The sequence below is a fragment of the Oncorhynchus gorbuscha genome, linkage group LG10 (assembly GCF_021184085.1).
Source record: "Oncorhynchus gorbuscha isolate QuinsamMale2020 ecotype Even-year linkage group LG10, OgorEven_v1.0, whole genome shotgun sequence".
In the NCBI taxonomy this organism is placed as follows: domain Eukaryota; kingdom Metazoa; phylum Chordata; class Actinopteri; order Salmoniformes; family Salmonidae; genus Oncorhynchus; species Oncorhynchus gorbuscha.
Window position 1 is genome coordinate 90053576 of NC_060182.1, and position 19231 is coordinate 90072806.

The following is a 19231-nucleotide window of genomic DNA, read 5'->3' on the forward strand; positions in this document are numbered from 1 at the left end:
AATCCAGGTGTGCAAAACTCTTAGACATAACCAGAAAGACTCACAGCTCTAATCACTGCCAAAGCTTATTCTAACATGTGTTGACTCAGTGGCATGAATACTTATGAACATTAGATATTTAAGTATTTCATTTTTTTAATACATTTGCAAAAATGTCTAAAAACATGTTTTCACTTTTGTCATTGTGGGTTATTGTGTGTACATTTTTGAATTCAGGATGTAACTAAATGTGGAATAAGTCTGGGGGTATGAATGAGTTAATAAACACCATGGATTCAGTTATGGCCGTCATAGCATCAAGATCTAATATATGCCATTTAGCAGACGCTTTTATCCAAAGCGACTTACAGTCATGTGTGCATACATTCTACGTATGGGTGGTCCCGGGAATCGAACCCACTACCCTGGCGTTACAAGCGCCATGCTCTACCAACTGAGCTACAGTGAGTCACTGTGTCATCTACTTTTACGTAAGTAAGTTGGGTTTGCTAAGCAAGGATAATAATGCTGTCAAGAGGAGAAGCCTTCGTGAGCTTAAGGAAGAGCTGGTTGCCTCCACAAGAAAGCCAACAAATATCTAGCGAAAATGCTTGTTGAGGAGTTTAGATGTTTTGGTGCTATGCTTGTTATTACACACACCTTTCTTCACACACACCTCTACCCTTCACCTGTGCAGGCAGGCTGGCTGGCTGGCTGGCTGGCTGGCTGGCTGCCTTTCTGGCTTGCTGGCTTTCTTCTCAGTAAATCAAAATAATGTCCATGTTAGTCGAACACACACAGTGTTTTCTACATTTTTCCTGTTAATTGTAATTGATCTGTATAGTCGACCAGTCTGCCATGCGTTCTCCTGACCACTGTAACCACTACAATGGCTTGTTCATGTCGGTTAATGGTGTGTTTGAGTTTGGAAGCGGTTCTTTTACGGGTTACATTATCCTGCTGTAGCTGGGGAGAACAAGGGGATTTTTATTCAACCTTTATTTAACTAGACAAGTCAGTTAAATCAAATTCTTCTTTTACAATGACGGCCTACTGGGGTCTCTGTGTAGCTGTAGAGTTGGGAAGTGGCCCTGGGGTCTCTGTGTAGCTGTAGAGTTGGGACGTGGCCCTGGGGTCTCTGTGTAGCTGTAGAGTTGGGACGTGGTCCTAGTGTCTCTGTGTAGCTGTAGAGTTGGGAAGTGGCCATGGGGTCTCTGTGTAGCTGTAGAGTTGGGAAGTGGCCCTGGGGTCTCTGTGTAGCTGTTGAGTTGGGAAGTGGCCCTGGGGTCTCTGTGTAGCTGTAGAGTTGGGAAGTGGCCCTGGGGTCTCTGTGTAGCTGTAGAGTTGGGAAGTGGCCCTGGGGTCTCTGTGTAGCTGTAGAGTTGGGAAGTGGCCCTGGGGTCTCTGTGTAGCTGTAGAGTTGGGAAGTGGCCCTGGGGTCTCTGTGTAGCTGTAGAGTTGGGACGTGGTCCTAGTGTCTCTGTGTAGCTGTAGAGTTGGGAAGTGGCCCTGGGGTCTCTGTGTAGCTGTAGAGTTGGGAAGTGGCCCTGGGGTCTCTGTGTAGCTGTAGAGTTGGGACGTGGCCCTGGGGTCTCTGTGTAGCTGTTGAGTTGGGACGTGGCCCTGGGGTCTCTGTGTAGCTGTAGAGTTGGGACGTGGCCCTGGGGTCTCTGTGTAGCTGTAGAGTTGGGACGTGGCCCTGGGGTCTCTGTGTGTGACTCTAAGGGCAACAGGAGAAACCCTGTTAACCTACTGACCAATGAGAAACTGAGCAGCTGCTCCTCTCTTTATCAATTCAAATTCAATTCAATTAAATTCAAGGGTCTTTATTGGCATGGGAAACGTGTTAACATTGCCAAAGCAAGTGAGGTAGTTAATATACAAAAGTGAAATAAACAATAAAAATTAACAATAAACATTACACATACAGAAGTTTCAAAACAATAAAGACATTACAAATGTCATATATATACAGTTTTGTGACAATGTACAAATGGTTAAAGTACACAAGGGAAAAATAAATAAGCATAAATATGGGTTGTATTTATAATGGTGTTTGTTCTTCACTGGTTCCCCTTTACTCGTGGCAACAGGTCTCAAATCTTGTTGCTGTGATGGCACACTGTGGAATTTCACCCAGTATATATGGGAGTTTATCAAATTGGGTTTGTTTTCAAATTCTTTGTGGATCTGTGTAATCTGAGGGAAATATGTCTCTCTAATGTGATCATACATTGGGCAGGAGGTTGGGAAGTGCAGCTCAGTTTCCACCTCATTTTGTGGGCAGTGAGCACATAGCCGGTCTTTCTCTTGAGATCCTTGTCTGCCTACGGCGGCCTTTCTCAATAGCAAGGCTATGCTCACTGAGTCTGTACATAGTCAATGCTTTCCTTAAGTTTGGGTCAGTCACAGTGGTCAGGTATTCTGCCACTGTGTACTCTCTCTTTATCTCTCTCTCTTTTTACTGCCCTCTTTATCTCTCTCTCTTTATCTCTCTCTCTTTCTCTCTCTCTCTCTCTCTCTTTTTATCTCTCTCTCTTTATCTCTCTCTTTATCTCTCTCTCTCTATCTCTCTCTCTCTCTTTATCTCTCTCCTTATCTCTCTCTCTGGGATGAGCAGCGCTCTGCCCTCCCTTCATTATTAATGAGAGGACGTTTTGCTCAGTGTGTTTGTGTGCTTGGACACTAGTGTGGGCGTGTGTGTTTTGCAGATGACTGCGAGCCGGCCGGCTGAGTAGAGGAACGGGAGCCGCCCCCTCTGCCACCTGCAGCCATGAATGGTAAGACCACGGCTTCATTACTCTGTGTGTGTGTGTGTCTGTCTGTGTCTGTGTGTGTCTCTCTGTGTGTGTGTCTGTCTGTCTGTCTGTCTGTCTGTCTGTCTGTCTGTCTGTCTGTCTGTCTGTCTGTCTGTCTGTCTGTCTGTCTGTCTGTCTGTCTGTCTGTCTGTCTGTCTGTCTGTCTGTCTGTCTGTCTGTCTGTCTGTGTCTGTCTGTGTGTGTGCGTTCGGTCATTTTCCCGCTCTCCCTCAATGGCACATTCCGCTGTATTATCATTATGAGTCTCTACCCTCCAGACTGTCCTCGCTGCAGGTTATAGTTCTCTGTGCTGTTCACTGCAGCACCACTCTGTCTCTCACTATCTAGCTCCTGTATCTGTTCTACTGCTGTATCTACTGTACCTGAGTCTGTTCTACTGCTGTATCTACTGTCTACTGTACCTGAGTCTGTTCTACTGCTGTATCTACTGTCTACTGTACCTGAGTCTGTTCTACTGCTGTGTCTACTGTACCTGAGTCAGTTCTACTGCTGTATCTACTGTCTACTGTACCTGAGTCTGTTCTACTGCTGTATCTACTGTACCTGAGTCTGTTATACTGCTGTATCTACTGTACCTGAGTCAGTTCTACTGCTGTATCTAATGTCTACTGTACCTGAATCAGTTCTACTACTGTATCTACTGTCTACTATACCTGAGTCTGTTCTACTGCTGTATCTACTGTCTACTGTGCCTGAGTCTGTTCTACTGCTGTATCTACTGTCTACTGTACCTGAGTCTGTTCTACTGCTGTATCTACTGTACTCTACGTCCCTCCCTGATACTGTTCTGTTGTATCTAACTCTACGTCCCTCCCTGATACTGTTCTGTTGTATCTAACTCTACGTCCCTCCCTGATACTGTTCTGTTGTATCTAACTCTACGTCCCTCCCTGATACTGTTCTGTTGTATCTAACTCTACGTACCTCTGTTATGTGGTTCTCCCTGTTCAGTCTGAACGATGTGAAATTAGCCTGGATTAACAGGGCGAAACCCTACTGAGAAGACAGATCAGTCCCAGCACAAACATACTCTACCTACTGGATCCAAGTAATATTGTCCTGTACTGTACTGTAAGCCCCGTGTCCACTTTCAGTAAGCCCCGTGTCCACTTTCAGTAAGCTACTTTCAGTAAGCCCCGTGTCTACTTTCAGTAAGCCCCGTGTCCACTTTCAGTAAGCTACTTTCAGTAAGCCCCGTGTCTACTTTCAGTAAGCTCCGTGTCCACTTTCAGTAAGCCCCGTGTCCACTTTCAGTAAGCCCCGTGTCCACTTTCAGTAAGCCCCGTGTCCACTTTCAGTAAGCCCCGTGTCCACTTTCAGTAAGCCCCGTGTCCACTTTCAGTAAGCCCCGTGTCCACATTCAGTAAGCCCCGTGTCCACTTTCAGTAAGCCCCTGGGAGGGTGGCTCAGTTGGTACTGTGTGGCGCCAGAGTTGTGGGTTCATTCCCACGAGGGACCAGTATGAAAATGGATGCACTCACTACTGTTAATCTCTCTGACTCACTACTGTAAATCTCTCTGACTCACTACTGTTAATCTCGCTGACTCACTACTGAAAATCTCTCTGGATTAGAGTGTCTGCTAAATGACTCACTACTGTAAATCTCTCTGGATTGATGTCCTCTAAATTACACTCTACTGTAAGTCTCTCTGGATAAAAGTGTCTGCTAAATGACTCACTACTGTAAATCTCTCACTCACTACTGTAAATCTCTCACTCACTACTGTAAATCTCTGGATTAAAGTGTCTGCTAAATGACTAAAGCGACAGGTGACAGACCTGTTTGCCTTGTCCTGACAGACGTGATGGCCTGACAGCCGTGTAGGCCTGACAGACGTGTAGGCCTGACAGACGTGTAGGCCTGACAGACGTGATGGCCTGACAGACGTGATGGCCTGACAGACGTGATGGCCTGACAGACGTGTAGGCCTGACAGACGTGTAGGCCAGACAGACGTGTAGGCCTGACAGACGTGATGGCCTGACAGACGTGATGGCCTGACAGACGTGATGGCCTGACAGACGTGATGGCCTGACAGACGTGATGGCCTGACAGACGTGATGGCCTGACAGACGTGTAGGCCTGACAGACGTGATGGCCTGACAGACGTGTAGGCCTGACAGACGTGATGTCCTGACAGACGTGATGGCCTGACAGACGTGATGGCCTGACAGAGATGGCCTGACAGACGTGATGGCCTGACAGACGTGTAGGCCTGACAGACGTGATGGCCTGACAGACGTGTAGGCCTGACAGACGTGATGGCCTGACAGACGTGTAGGCCTGACAGACGTGATGGCCTGACAGACGTGTAGGCCTGACAGACGTGATGGCCTGACAGACGTGTAGGCCTGACAGACGTGATGGCCTGACAGACGTGTAGGCCTGACAGACGTGATGGCCTGACAGACGTGTAGGCCTGACAGACGTGATGTCCTGACAGACGTGATGGCCTGACAGACGTGATGGCCTGACAGACGTGATGGCCTGACAGACGTGTAGGCCTGACAGACGTGTAGGCCTGACAGACGTGTAGGCCTGACAGACGTGTAGGCCTGACAGACATGTAGGCCTGACAGATAGTTTGACACCCTCTCTCCGTCTCCAGGTGACCTCAGTGTGTGGGCTATCTCTCCAGAAGAGAGGAACAACCATGATAAACAGTTTGACACCCTCTCTCCCACCATGGGCTACATCTCAGGTACCAAGACACCGCATGCGTCCACACCAACATTTTACTACGTTTTCTCCCCCATCTCTCCATACTGTGATGTCTTTTCTGTTGTCTCTCTCTCGTTCTCTCTCTCTCTCTCTCTCTCTCTCTTGTTCTCTCTTTCTCGTTCTCTCTCGTTCTCTCTCTCTCGTTCTCTCTCTCTCGTTCTCTCTTTCTCGTTCTCTCTCGTTCTCTCTCTCGTTCTCTCTCTCTCTCTCACTCTCGTTCTCTCTCTCTCGTTCTCTCTCTCTCTCTCTCTCTCTCTCTCTCTCTCTCTCTCTCTCTCTCTCTCTCTCTCTCTCTCTCTCTCTCTCTCTCTCTCTCTCTCTCGTTCTCTCTTTCTTTCTCTCTCTTGTTCTCGCTCTTTCTCTCTCTCTCTCTCTCTCTCTCTCTCTCTCTCTCTCTCGCTCTCTCCTTCTCTCTCTCTCTCTCTCTTGCTCTCTTGTTCTCTCGCTCTTTATCTTTTTCTCTCTCTTCCTCTCTCCTTCTCTCTCTCTCTCTCTCTCTCTCTCTCTCTCTCTCTCTCTCTCTCTCTCTCTCTCTCTCTCTCTCTCTCTCTCTCTCTCTCTCTCTCTCTCTCTCTCTCTCGCTCTCTCCTTCTCTCTCTCTCTCTCTCTTGCTCTCTTGTTCTCTCGCTCTTTATCTTTCTCTCTCTTGCTCTCTCCTTCTCTCTCTCTCTCTCTCTCTCTCTCTCTCTCTCTCTCTCTCTCTCTCTCTCTCTCTCTCTCTCTCTCTCTCTCTCTCTCTCTCTCTCTCTCTCTCTCTCTCTCTCTCCAGGGGAGCGGGCCAGGAAGTTCTTCTTGCAGTCGGGTCTTCCCTCCTCGGTTCTTGCAGAGATATGGTACAGACAGACAGACAGACAGACAGACAGACAGACAGACAGACAGACAGACAGACAGACAGACAGACAGACAGACAGACAGACAGACAGACAGACAGACAGACAGACAGACAGACAGACAGACAGACAGACAGACCGTAAGTAAGTAATTACAAGTTGCTCAACAGAGAATTATAATATTATTAACCTTAATCCTTAACAGTCTAAGCTGGAGGGAGGGGGGTAATTTAGCTATTTGATTTTGATTAAACATTTGATTTATTAGGATCCATTAGCCAATGGCGACAGCTAGTCTTACTGTGGTCCGACATTACAGACAAAACCATTGAATTTACTGCTATTAGCACATAGAAATGCATTGGATACCTGATTCATACATGGAAAAACAGATGGTCCAAAAATATATCAGAGAATAAAGTTTCATTTAAAGTATCTGTCCTGTATCTGAGAGATATAAGAAAGACCAGGGTTATTATTATTATTATCATTTGTTTATTTAATTTATTTTGGCGATAAACTACTTCCATATACAGTCTCTTCAGAAAGTATTCACACCCCTGGACTTTACATTTAGTTACTTCCTGAATATAGAATGGATTACATTGTCACTGGCCAGTAATAGATTACATTGTCACTGGCCAGTAATAGATTACATTGTCACTGGCCAGTAATAGATTACATTGTCACTGGTCAGTAATAGATTACATTGTCACTGGCCAGTAATAGATTACATTGTCACTTACCAGTAATAGATTACATTGTCACTGGCCAGTAATAGATTACATTGTCACACACAATACCCAATACTGTCAAAGTGGAATTATGTTTTTCAAAACTTTTACAAATTAATACAAAATGAAAAGCTAAAATGTCTTGAGTCAACAGTTATTCAATCCCTTTGTTATTGCCTAAATAAGTGAATGGGTAAAATGTGCTTAACAAGTCACCCTGTGTGCAGTAATAGTGTTGAGCATGATTTTTGAATGACTACCTCATCTCGGTACTCCACACATCTGTAGGGTCCCTCAGTCGAGCAGTGAATTTCAAACACAGATTCAACCACAAAGACCAGGGAGGTTTTCCATTGCCTCACAAAGAAGTGCACCTATTGGTAGATAGATTTTTTTTAAAGCAGACATTGAATATCCCTTTGAGCATAGTGACATTATTAATTATACTTTGGATGGTGTATCAATACACCGAGTCACTACAAAGATACAGGCTTCCTTCCTAACTTAGTTTCCGGAGAGGAAGGAAACCACTTAGGGATTTCACCATGAGGCCAATGGTCTTGGACTTTAAAACAGTTACAGAGTTTAATAGCTGTGATAGGAGAAAACTGAGGATGGATCAACAACATTGTAGTTACACCACAATTACTAACTTAAATGACAGTGAAAAGAAGGAAACCTGTACATAATAAAAATATTCAAAAACATGCATCCTGTTTGCAACAATGCACTAAAGTAATACTGCAAAAAATGTGGCAAAGAATTGACCTTTTTGTCCTGAATACAAAGTGTTAGGTTTGGGGAAAATCCAATACAACACATTACTGAGTACCACTCTCCTTATTTTCAAGCATAGATGTGGCTGCATCATGTTATGGGTATGCTTGTCATCGTTAAGGACAGGGGAGTTTTTCAGGATAAAAAAAATTAACAGAATGGAGCTAAGCACAGGCAAAATCAGTCGGCTTTCCACCAGACACTGGGAGAAGAATTCACCTGTCAGCAGGACAATAACCTAAAACACAAGGCCAAATATACACTGGATTTTCTTACCAAGATGACAGTGAAGAAGAGTCGTGTAAACGCCAGCTGAGAGGCACTTAGGAAGTCCGCTACTGAATCACACACCGTCACAGAATACAGTAATAAACAGTGTGTCCTCAGCCCTTGCGCCTCCAGTCAAACACTATCAACATATTTGAGAACAATCCATAACATTCTACCCGCACCCTGCACTAACACTGGCAGATAGTGTATGACAAAAAGGGAAAATATAACAAATGCTAAACATTAACTTTATTCACAGTACACACACACACACACACACACACACACACACACACACACACACACACACACACACACACACACACACACACACACACACACACACACACACACACACACACACACACACACACACACACACACACACACACACACACACACACACACACACACACACACACACACACACACACACACACACAGACGTGTGCTGGCATTCTATCTTGTGACCAGCTGCTCTCCAGTCACACACAGAGTAAGGAAGTAACACGTAATCAATATGTCTACATGTTTGTTCCCCGTGTGAGTATATTCTATAGTAATGACCCTCTCTGACCCCCAGGGCGCTGGCTGACATGGGTAAGGATGGGAAGATGGACAGGTTGGAGTTCTCCATCTCCATGAAGCTCATTAAGCTCAAACTGCAGGGCACGCCCCTTCTCTCAACTTTACCAATCATCATGAAGCAACCGCCAGTGCCCGCCCCTAACCCCTCCTCTATGGACGCCATGTCCGCCTCGCGCTACGGTACTTTAAAACAGAACCTTGGACACACATGCGTAGACTTCTCTTCTGTTCTCAGTATGTCTGTCGATGCTTCATCTTAATATTTATTTTGTCTCTTTAATGTTGTGTGTCTCTCCAGGAACGGGTGCCGTGCCAAACCTTTTTATGATGCCCGGAGGCATCGCCATGCTCACCCCTAACCTCTCACCCATGACACCTATGAGCGGCCTCACCCCCATGATCCCAACAGCTACAGGCATGGCCCCCCTGGTTTCCACGTCAACGATGCCCATTCCCTTGCTGCCGTCCATTGGCGGCCCCGCTTTGCCCAACGGCACTATGGGTATTCTACAGCAATTCCCACCAGGGTACATGGGGACAGGTAAGAGGAGGACCGTCTCTGTCTCTGTATGTCTCTCTGTGTCTCTGTATGTCTCTCTGTGTCTCTGTATGTCTCTCTCTCTGTCTCTGTCTCTCTCTTTCTGTCTCTGTATGTCTCTCTCTCTGTCTCTGTATGTCTCTCTGTCTGTCTCTGTATGTCTCTCTCTCTGTCTCTGTCTCTCTCTGTCTGTCTCTGTATGTCTCTCTCTCTGTCTCTGTATGTCTCTCTCTGTCTCTGTATGTCTCTCTCTGTCTCTGTATGTCTCTCTCTGTCTCTGTATGTCTCTCTGTGTCTCTGTATGTCTCTCTCTGTCTCTGTATGTCTCTCTCTGTCTCTGTATGTCTCTCTCTGTCTCTGTATGTCTCTCTCTGTCTCTGTATGTCTCTGTATGTCTCTCTCTGTCTCTGTATGTCTCTCTCTCTGTCTCTGTATGTCTCTCTCTGTCTCTGTATGTCTCTCTCTGTCTCTGTATGTCTCTCTCTGTCTCTGTATGTCTCTCTCTGTCTCTGTATGTATCTCTGTGTCTCTGTATGCCTCTCTGTGTCTCTGTATGTCTCTCTGTGTCTCTGCATGTCTCTCTGTGTCTCTGTATGTCTCTCTGTGTCTCTGTATGTCTCTGTATGTCTCTGTATGTCTCTGTATGTCTCTCTGTGTCTCTGTATGTCTCTCTCTGTCTCTGTATGTCTCTCTCTGTGTCTCTGTATGTCTCTCTGTGTCTCTGTATGTCTCTCTCTGTCTCTGTATGTCTCTCTGTGTCTCTGTATGTCTCTCTCTCTCTGTCTCTCTCTCTCTCTGTCTCTGTATGTCTCTCTCTGTCTCTGTATGTATCTCTGTGTCTCTGTATGCCTCTCTGTGTCTCTGTATGTCTCTCTGTGTCTCTGTATGTCTCTCTGTGTCTCTGTATGTCTCTCTGTGTCTCTGTATGTCTCTGTATGTCTCTGTATGTCTCTGTATGTCTCTCTGTGTCTCTGTATGTCTCTCTGTGTCTCTGTATGTCTCTCTCTGTCTCTGTATATCTCTCTCTGTCTCTGTATGTCTCTCTGTGTCTCTGTATGTCTCTCTGTGTCTCTGTATGTCTCTCTGTGTCTCTGTATGTCTCTCTCTCTCTGTCTCTGTATGTCTCTCTCTCTGTCTCTGTATGTCTCTCTCTGTCTCTGTATGTCTCTCTGTGTTTCTGTATGTCTCTCTGTGTCTCTGTATGTCTCTCTGTGTCTCTGTATGTCTCTCTGTGTCTCTGTATGTCTCTCTCTGTCTCTGTATGTCTCTCTGTGTCTCTGTATGTCTCTCTCTGTCTCTGTCTGTCTCTCTCTGTCTCTGTATGTCTCTCTGTGTCTCTGTATGTATCTCTGTGTCTCTGTATGTCTCTCTGTGTCTCTGTATGTCTCTCTGTGTCTCTGTATGTCTCTCTCTGTCTCTGTATGTCTCTCTGTGTCTCTGTATGTCTCTGTATGTCTCTGTCTGTCTCTGTATGTCTCTCTGTGTCTCTGTATGTCTCTCTGTGTCTCTGTATGTCTCTCTCTGTCTCTGTATATCTCTCTCTGTCTCTCTGTCTCTCTGTGTCTCTGTATGTCTCTCTGTGTCTCTGTATGTCTCTCTCTGTCTCTGTATGTCTCTCTCTCTCTCTGTCTCTGTATGTCTCTCTCTGTCTCTGTATGTCTCTTTCTGTCTCTGTATGTCTCTCTGTGTTTCTGTATGTCTCTCTGTGTCTCTGTATGTCTCTCTGTGTCTCTGTATGTCTCTCTGTGTCTCTGTATGTGTCTCTGTATGTCTCTCTCTGTCTCTGTATGTCTCTCTCTGTCTCTGTATGTCTCTCTGTGTCTCTGTATGCCTCTCTGTGTCTCTGTATATGTCTCTGTCTCTGTATGTCTCTCTGTGTCTCTGTATGTCTCTCTGTGTCTCTGTATGTCTCTCTCTGTCTCTGTATGTCTCTCTCTGTCTCTCTGTCTCTGTATGTCTCTCTCTGTCTCTGTATGTCTCTCTCTGTCTCTGTATGTCTCTCTCTGTCTCTGTATGTCTCTCTCTGTCTCTCTGTCTCTGTATGTCTCTCTCTGTCTCTCTGTCTCTGTATGTCTCTCTCTGTCTCTGTATGTCTTTCTGTCTCTGTATGTCTCTCTCTGTCTCTGTATGTCTCTTTCTGTCTCTGTATGTCTCTGTCTCTGTATGTCTCTCTCTCTGTATGTCTCTCTCTGTCTCTGTATGTCTCTTTCTGTCTCTGTATGTCTCTCTCTCTGTATGTCTCTCTCTGTCTCTGTATGTCTCTCTCTCTCTGTATGTCTCTCTCTCTGTATGTCTCTCTATGTCTCTGTATGTCTCTCTCTGTCTCTGTATGTCTCTCTCTCTCTGTCTCTCTGTCTGTCTCTGTATGTCTCTCTCTGTCTCTGTCTCTGTCTCTGTCTCTCTGTCTGTCTCTGTATGTCTCTCTCTGTCTCTGTATGTCTCTCTCTCTGTCTCTGTATGTCTCTCTCTCTCTGTCTCTGTATGTCTCTTTCTGTCTCTGTATGTCTCTCTCTCTGTATGTCTCTCTGTGTCTCTGTATGTCTCTCTCTCTCTGTATGTCTCTCTCTCTGTATGTCTCTCTATGTCTCTGTATGTCTCTCTCTGTCTCTGTATGTCTCTCTCTCTCTGTCTCTCTGTCTGTCTCTGTATGTCTCTCTCTGTCTCTGTATGTCTTTCTGTCTGTCTCTGTATGTCTCTCTCTCTCTGTCTCTGTATGTCTCTTTCTGTCTCTGTATGTCTCTCTCTCTGTATGTCTCTCTGTGTCTCTGTATGTCTCTCTCTCTCTGTATGTCTCTCTCTCTGTATGTCTCTCTATGTCTCTGTATGTCTCTCTCTGTCTCTGTATGTCTCTCTCTCTCTGTCTCTCTGTCTGTCTCTGTATGTCTCTCTCTGTCTCTGTATGTCTCTCTGTCTGTCTCTGTATGTCTCTCTCTCTCTGTCTCTGTATGTCTCTCTCTCTGTCTCTGTATGTCTCTGTGTCTCTGTATGTCTCTCTCTCTCTGTATGTCTCTCTCTCTGTATGTCTCTCTATGTCTCTGTATGTCTCTCTCTGTCTCTGTATGTCTCTCTCTCTCTGTCTCTCTGTCTGTCTCTGTATGTCTCTCTCTGTCTCTGTATGTCTCTCTCTCTGTCTCTGTATGTCTCTCTCTCTCTGTCTCTGTATGTCTCTCTCTGTCTCTGTATGTCTCTGTATGTCTCTGTATGTCTCTCTGTCTGTCTCTGTATGTCTCTCTCTCTCTGTCTCTGTATGTCTCTCTCTCTGTCTCTGTATGTCTCTCTCTCTGTCTCTGTATGTCTCTCTCTCTGTCTCTGTATGTCTCTGTCTCTGTATGTCTCTCTGTGTCTCTCTCTGTGTCTCTCTCTGTGTCTCTGTATGTGTCTCTCTCATCAGTGGTTTTCAGCAGGTGTGCTGCAAAACGTTCCCTCATCTTATACACCCGGTTGATTAGATTTGGGAGCACCAGTGTCTCCTAAAAACAGCATCATACATTGAACTCATCTTTTATCCATGTTTCAGGCAGTTGTTACAGTTGTATAATTTATTTTTTAAGTCATTTTGATCATTTATTTAACCTGTGAGAATCGTTAGCACTGATCAGGCTGAGCTGTACCACGGCCTCAACGGAGCATGGCTTTAAAACGTAGAAACTAGCTTGTCTCAAACTGTTGAAAAGTAATATAATATTAATATTATAATATTAACAGGGCTGCATTTCTATCTATCTTGTATTCACAGGACGCTCTTAAAGGGGTACACACATTCATCATGATGAGTAAGGAACTTATTCACAGGGCGCTCTTAAAGGGATACACACATTCATCATGATGAGTAAGGAACTTATTCACAGGACGCTCTTAAAGGGATACACACATTCATCATGATGAGTAAGGAACTTATTCACAGGACGCTCTTAAAGGGATACACACATTCATCATGATGAGTAAGGAACTTATTCACAGGACGCTCTTAAAGGGATACACACATTCATCATGATGAGTAAGGAACTTATTCACAGGGCGCTCTTAAAGGGATACACACATTCATCATGATGAGTAAGGAACTTATTCACAGGACGCTCTTAAAGGGATACACACATTCATCATGATGAGTAAGGAACTTATTCACAGGACGCTCTTAAAGGGATACACACATTCATCATGATGAGTAAGGAACTTATTCACAGGACGCTCTTAAAGGGATACACACATTCATCATGATGAGTAAGGAACTTATTCACAGGACGCTCTTAAAGGGATACACACATTCATCATGATGAGTAAGGAACTTATTCACAGGGCGCTCTTAAAGGGATACACACATTCATCATGATGAGTAAGGAACTTATTCACAGGACGCTCTTAAAGGGATACACACATTCATCATGATGAGTAAGGAACTTATTCACAGGACGCTCTTAAAGGGGTACACACATTCATCATGATGAGTAAGGAACTTATTCACAGGGCGCTCTTAAAGGGATACACACATTCATCATGATGAGTAAGGAACTTATTCACAGGGCGCTCTTAAAGGGGTACACACATTCATCATGATGAGTAAGGAACTATGAAAATAATTAGTTTATTAAAACTGGTTAATTTTTTTATTATGGATCTGGGTCGTTAGGGAAATGTAGGTGTGCAGCACTGGTCTTTCTTTCATCAAGGTGTGTCCCGGTTCAATAAAGGTTGGGAACCAGTGCTCTATATTTCATTAATACTGTTAGCTCCAATGGCAATACATTAACAAGGCCCGGGGAGCAGTCTGTCTAGAAAGAAAATGAGAGGAAGTGCTGTGTCACCAGGCTCTACTGAGTGGACATCATGCTGTATTTGTAATGAAACCATACAATGTTAATATAAATGGCCTTCATAAGGAACTCAATCAACGTGTGTGTCCAGGCATGTCTCTCTCTGCACCGTATGTATCCTCTCCCCTGGGTCTCTCTCCTGGGATCAACAAAGCTACATCACTGTTTGACTCAAGCAGGTAACACAGCCACACACACACAGCTAAACACACAGCCGCACGCACTCACCGCTAAACACACAGCCGCACGCACACAGCTAAACACACAGCCACACACACACAGCTAAACACACAGCCGCACACGCACGCACACACACACACACACACGCACACACACTCACACTCACACACACACTCAAAATAGAATCAGACTCTGATCTCTACTCATTTAGATGCCATTGGACTATTTCTATAACTCCATTATATGATCCCTTTCTCCCTCTACCTCCATCCCTTTCTCCCTCTACCTCCATCCCCCTCTACCTCCATCCCTTTCTCTCTCTACCTCTGTCCCCTCTCCCTCCCTCTCTCTACCTATATCCCCTCTACCTCCATCCCTTTCTCTCTCTACCTCTGTCCCCTCTCCCTCCATCTCTCTCTACCTCTGTCCCCTCTCCCTCCATCTCTCTCTACCTCTGTCCCCTCTCCCTCCATCTCTCTCTACCTCCATCCCTTTCTCTCTCTACCTCCATCCCTTTCTCCCTCTACCTCCATCCCCCTCTACCTCCATCCCTTTCTCTCTCTACCTCTGTCCCCTCTACCTCCATCTCTCTCTACCTCTATCCCCTCTACCTCCATCCCTTTCTCTCTCTACCTCTGTCCCCTCTCCCTCCATCTCTCTCTACCTCTGTCCCCTCTCCCTCCATCTCTCTCTACCTCTGTCCCCTCTCCCTCCATCTCTCTCTACCTCTGTCCCCTCTCCCTCCATCTGTCTCTACCTCCATCCCCCTCTACCTCCATCTCTCTCTACCTCCATCCCTTTCTCTCTCTACCTCCATCCCCCTCTACCTCCATCTCTCTCTACCTATGTCCCCTCTCCCTCTACCTCCATCTCTCTCTACCTATGTCCCCTCTCCCTCCATCTCTCTCTACCTCCATCCCTTTCTCTCTCTACCTCCATCCCCCTCTACCTCTGTCCCCTCTCCCTCCATCTCTCTCTACCTCCATCCCTTTCTCCCTCTACCTCCATCCCCCTCTCCCTCCATCTCTCTCTACCTCCATCCCTCTCTACCTCCATCCCCCTCTCTCCTTCTCTCTACCTCATCCCCCTCTCTCCTTCTCTCTACCTCATCCCCCTCTCTCCTTCTCTCTACCTCATCCCTCTCTCTCCTTCTCTCTACCTCATCCCTCTCTCTCCTTCTCTCTCTCCATCCATCCCTCTATCTCTATCCCTCCCTCTCTACCTCCATCCTTCTCTACCTCCATCCCTCTCTCTCCATATCTCTCTCCATCCCAACTCTCCATCCCTCTCTCTCCATCTCTCTCGCCATCCCTCTCTCTCCTTCTCTCTACCTCATCCCTCTCTCTCCTTCTCTCTACCTCATCCCTCTCTCCCTCTCTCTCCATCCCAACTCTCCATCCCTCTCTCTCTCCATCTCTCTCTCCATCCCTCTATATCTCTATCCCTCCCTCTCTACCTCCATCCCTCTCTCTACATCCCTCTCCATTTCACCTCTCCATCCCTCTCTCTCTCCATCTCTCTCTCCATCCCTCTCTCTGGTCCCTAGCTCCAACTCGTCCTCTACCACCTCCCTGGCAGGTAGTTCTCCGAAGACCGCTCCCTCTGACTGGGCCGTGCCTCACGCCTCGCGTCTCAAATACAGACAGCAGTTTAACAGCCTGGACAAGCACATGACGGGATACCTCACAGGTGGGTGCTGCTGGGAAATGTAGGCAAACAGATGAGTGGCAGTCCAAGGGTGGCTATAGGTAATGTAGTTTACCTCTGTCAGGTATAGGTAATGTAGTTTACCTCTGTCAGGTATAGGTAATGTAGTTTATCTCTGTCAGGTATATGTAATGCAGTGGACCTCAGACATGTATAGGTAATGTAGTTTACCCCAGACATGTATGGGTAATGTAGTTTACCTCACAGACAGGTATATGTAATGCAGTGGACCTCAGACATGTATGGGTAATGTAGTTTACCTCACAGACAGGTATATGTAATGCAGTGGACCTCAGACATGTATGGGTAATGTAGTTTACCTCAGACATGTATGGGTAATGTAGTTTACCCCAGACATGTATGGGTAATGTAGTTTACCCCAGACATGTATGGGTAATGTAGTTTACCTCAGACATGTATGGGTAATGTAGTTTACCTCAGACATGTATGGGTAATGTAGTTTACCTCAGACATGTATGGGTAATGTAGTTTACCCCAGACATGTATGGGTAATGTAGTTTACCTCACAGACAGGTATATGTAATGCAGTGGACCTCAGACATGTATGGGTAATGTAGTTTACCTCAGACATGTATGGGTAATGTAGTTTACCCCAGACATGTATGGGTAATGTAGTTTACCTCAGACATGTATGGGTAATGTAGTTTACCTCAGACATGTATGGGTAATGTAGTTTACCTCAGACATGTATGGGTAATGTAGTTTACCTCAGACATGTATGGGTAATGTAGTTTACCTCAGACATGTATGGGTAATGTAGTTTACCTCAGACATGTATGGGTAATGTAGTTTACCTTAGACATGTATGGGTAATGTAGTTTACCTCATAATAATAATAATAATAATAATAATATATGCCATTTAGCAGACGCTTTTATCCAAAGCGACTTACAGTCATGTGTGCTACATTCTACGTATGGGTGGTCCCGGGATTACCCCTCGCCATGCTCTTGACTATTTCACTGCTTTTGTCTATTCTTGACCCTCTTTCTCCTCTCTGCAATCCACTCTTTCTGTTCTTGGTCTACCCTCTCATCCAGTGAAATACATGTATGGGTAATGTAGTTTACCTCAGACATGTACGGGTAATGTAGTTTACCTCAGACATGTACGGGTAATGTAGTTTACCTCACAGAAATGTGTAGGTAATGTAGTTTACCTCAGACATGTATGGGTAATGTAGTTTACCTCAGACATGTATGGGTAATGTAGTTTACCTCAGACATGTATGGGTAATGTAGTTTACCTCAGACATGTATGGGTAATGTAGTTTACCTTAGACATGTATGGGGTAATGTAGTTTACCTCAGACATGTATGGTTAATGTAGTTTACCCTCAGACATGTATGGGTAATGTAGTTTACCCCAGACATGTATGGGTAATGTAGTTTACCCCAGACATGTATGGGTAATGTAGTTTACCCCAGACATGTATGGGTAATGTAGTTTACCCCAGACATGTACGGGTAATGTAGTTTACCTCAGATATGTACGGGTAATGTAGTTTACCTCAGACATGTATTGGTAATGTAGTTTACCTCAGACATGTATGGGTAATGTAGTTTACCTCAGACATGTATGGGTAATGTAGTTTACCTCAGACATGTATGGGTAATGTAGTTTACCTCAGACATGTATGGGTAATGTAGTTTACCTCACAGACAGGTGGATCACTGGATATTACTATATAGCTATATGAGAGATGGTTGATGATATGAGAGATGGTTGATGTAAATGAAGCCGTTAGCTTGGTGAAGAAAAGGAAGAAACTACAGCAGACTATTGAAGGTACAGTGCAGTCTAAAATGTCATGTGTTTTGATCTACATCCACTGGCCAGTTTATTAGGCACAGTAAGGTACCTAATTGTTACACAGAAATGATTTAGATATTGAGATAAAAATGAGATAAATATGGCTGACCTTTTTAAGATGCGCCTTGTGATAGGTTGATAGAATTGCATTCTGGGTCTTTTTTTCTTCTTTTTTTTACTGGCAAATTCGATCAATCAAGGTTATGCCAAAAGGCGACAAGGGAAGTCATTTATTTCAGTTATGAGAAATGGACTGAGGTTGCTTTGTTCTGTGTGTTTCAGGTCGGCAAGTGAGGAATGCCATGGCAACCACTCTGCTCACTCATACACAGCTGGCCACCATCTGGTGAGTACGCCTTCATCATCATCATCAACTTGTACCTGTATAAGAACGTTTGACCACAGTAGTGTGTGTGTGTGTGTGTGTGTGTGTGTGTGTGTGTGTGTGTGTGTGTGTGTGTGTGTGTGTGTGTGTGTGTGTGTGTGTGTGTGTGTGTGTGTGTGTGTGTGTGTGTGTGTGTGTGTGTGTGTGTCAGGTCCCTGGCTGATGTAGATAAGGATGGGACGCTAAGAGGAGAGGAGTTTATTCTGGCCATGCATCTAGTGGACATGGCCACGACCGGACGACCCTTACCACACACACTACCGACAGATCTAATTCCACCATCAAAGAGGTACACACACACACACACACACACACACACACACACACACACACACACACACTACCAACAGATCTACTACCACCATCAGAGATACACACACTCACCCTCGCTGTTTCTTGTAGGGGTTCTGTGAATGGAACCAGTTTGTCTCTCTATGCTGGCATCACAGAAGAACTGGAGGCTGAGCCACCTCTGAAAACCAAAAACAACCGTACGTACACACTCACACATTCACACACTCAAACACTCTCTCACACACTCTCATACTCTCACTTACACTCTCTGTCTGTCTCTGTCTGTCTCTGTCTCTTGCGCTCTCTCTCTCTCTCTCTCTGTCTGTCTGTCTTTTTCTCTCTCTGTCTGTCTGTCTGTCTGTCTGTCTGTCTGTCTGTCTGTCTGTCTGTCTGTCTGTCTGTCTGTCTGTCTGTCTGTCTGTCTGTCTGTCTGTCTGTCTGTCTGTCTGTCTGTCTGTCTGTCTGTCTGTCTGTCTGTCTGTCTGTCTGTCTGTCTGTCTGTCTGTCTGTCTGTCTGTCTGTCTGTCTGTCTGTCTGTCTGTCTGTCTGTCTGTCTGTCTGTCTGTCTGTCTGTCTGTCTGTCTGTCTGTCTGTCTGTCTGTCTGTCTGTCTGTCTGTCTGTCTGTCTGTCTGTCTGTCTGTCTGTCTGTCTGTCTGTCTGTCTGTCTGTCTGTCTGTCTGTCTGTCTGTCTGTCTGTCTGTCTCTGTCTGTCTGTCTCTCTGTCTGTCTGTCTCTCTCTCTCTCTCTCTCTCTCTCTCTCTCT

At 45.3% G+C, this 19231-nt stretch overlaps 1 protein-coding gene across 1 annotated transcript in view; it reads left to right on the forward strand.

Annotated features, from left to right (window-relative positions):
* itsn2b (intersectin 2b) overlaps positions 1-19231 on the forward strand; it is a 95250-nt gene that overhangs the window by 16372 nt on the left and 59647 nt on the right. The window contains exons 3-12 of the mRNA XM_046367441.1: positions 2691-2759; positions 5408-5500; positions 6290-6353; positions 8715-8899; positions 9018-9260; positions 14160-14247; positions 15795-15937; positions 18071-18134; positions 18325-18462; positions 18576-18664. Coding sequence (XP_046223397.1) covers positions 2753-2759; positions 5408-5500; positions 6290-6353; positions 8715-8899; positions 9018-9260; positions 14160-14247; positions 15795-15937; positions 18071-18134; positions 18325-18462; positions 18576-18664 — 1114 coding nt within the window. The 5' untranslated portion in view covers positions 2691-2752. The remainder of the gene's footprint in view (positions 1-2690; positions 2760-5407; positions 5501-6289; positions 6354-8714; positions 8900-9017; positions 9261-14159; positions 14248-15794; positions 15938-18070; positions 18135-18324; positions 18463-18575; positions 18665-19231) is intronic.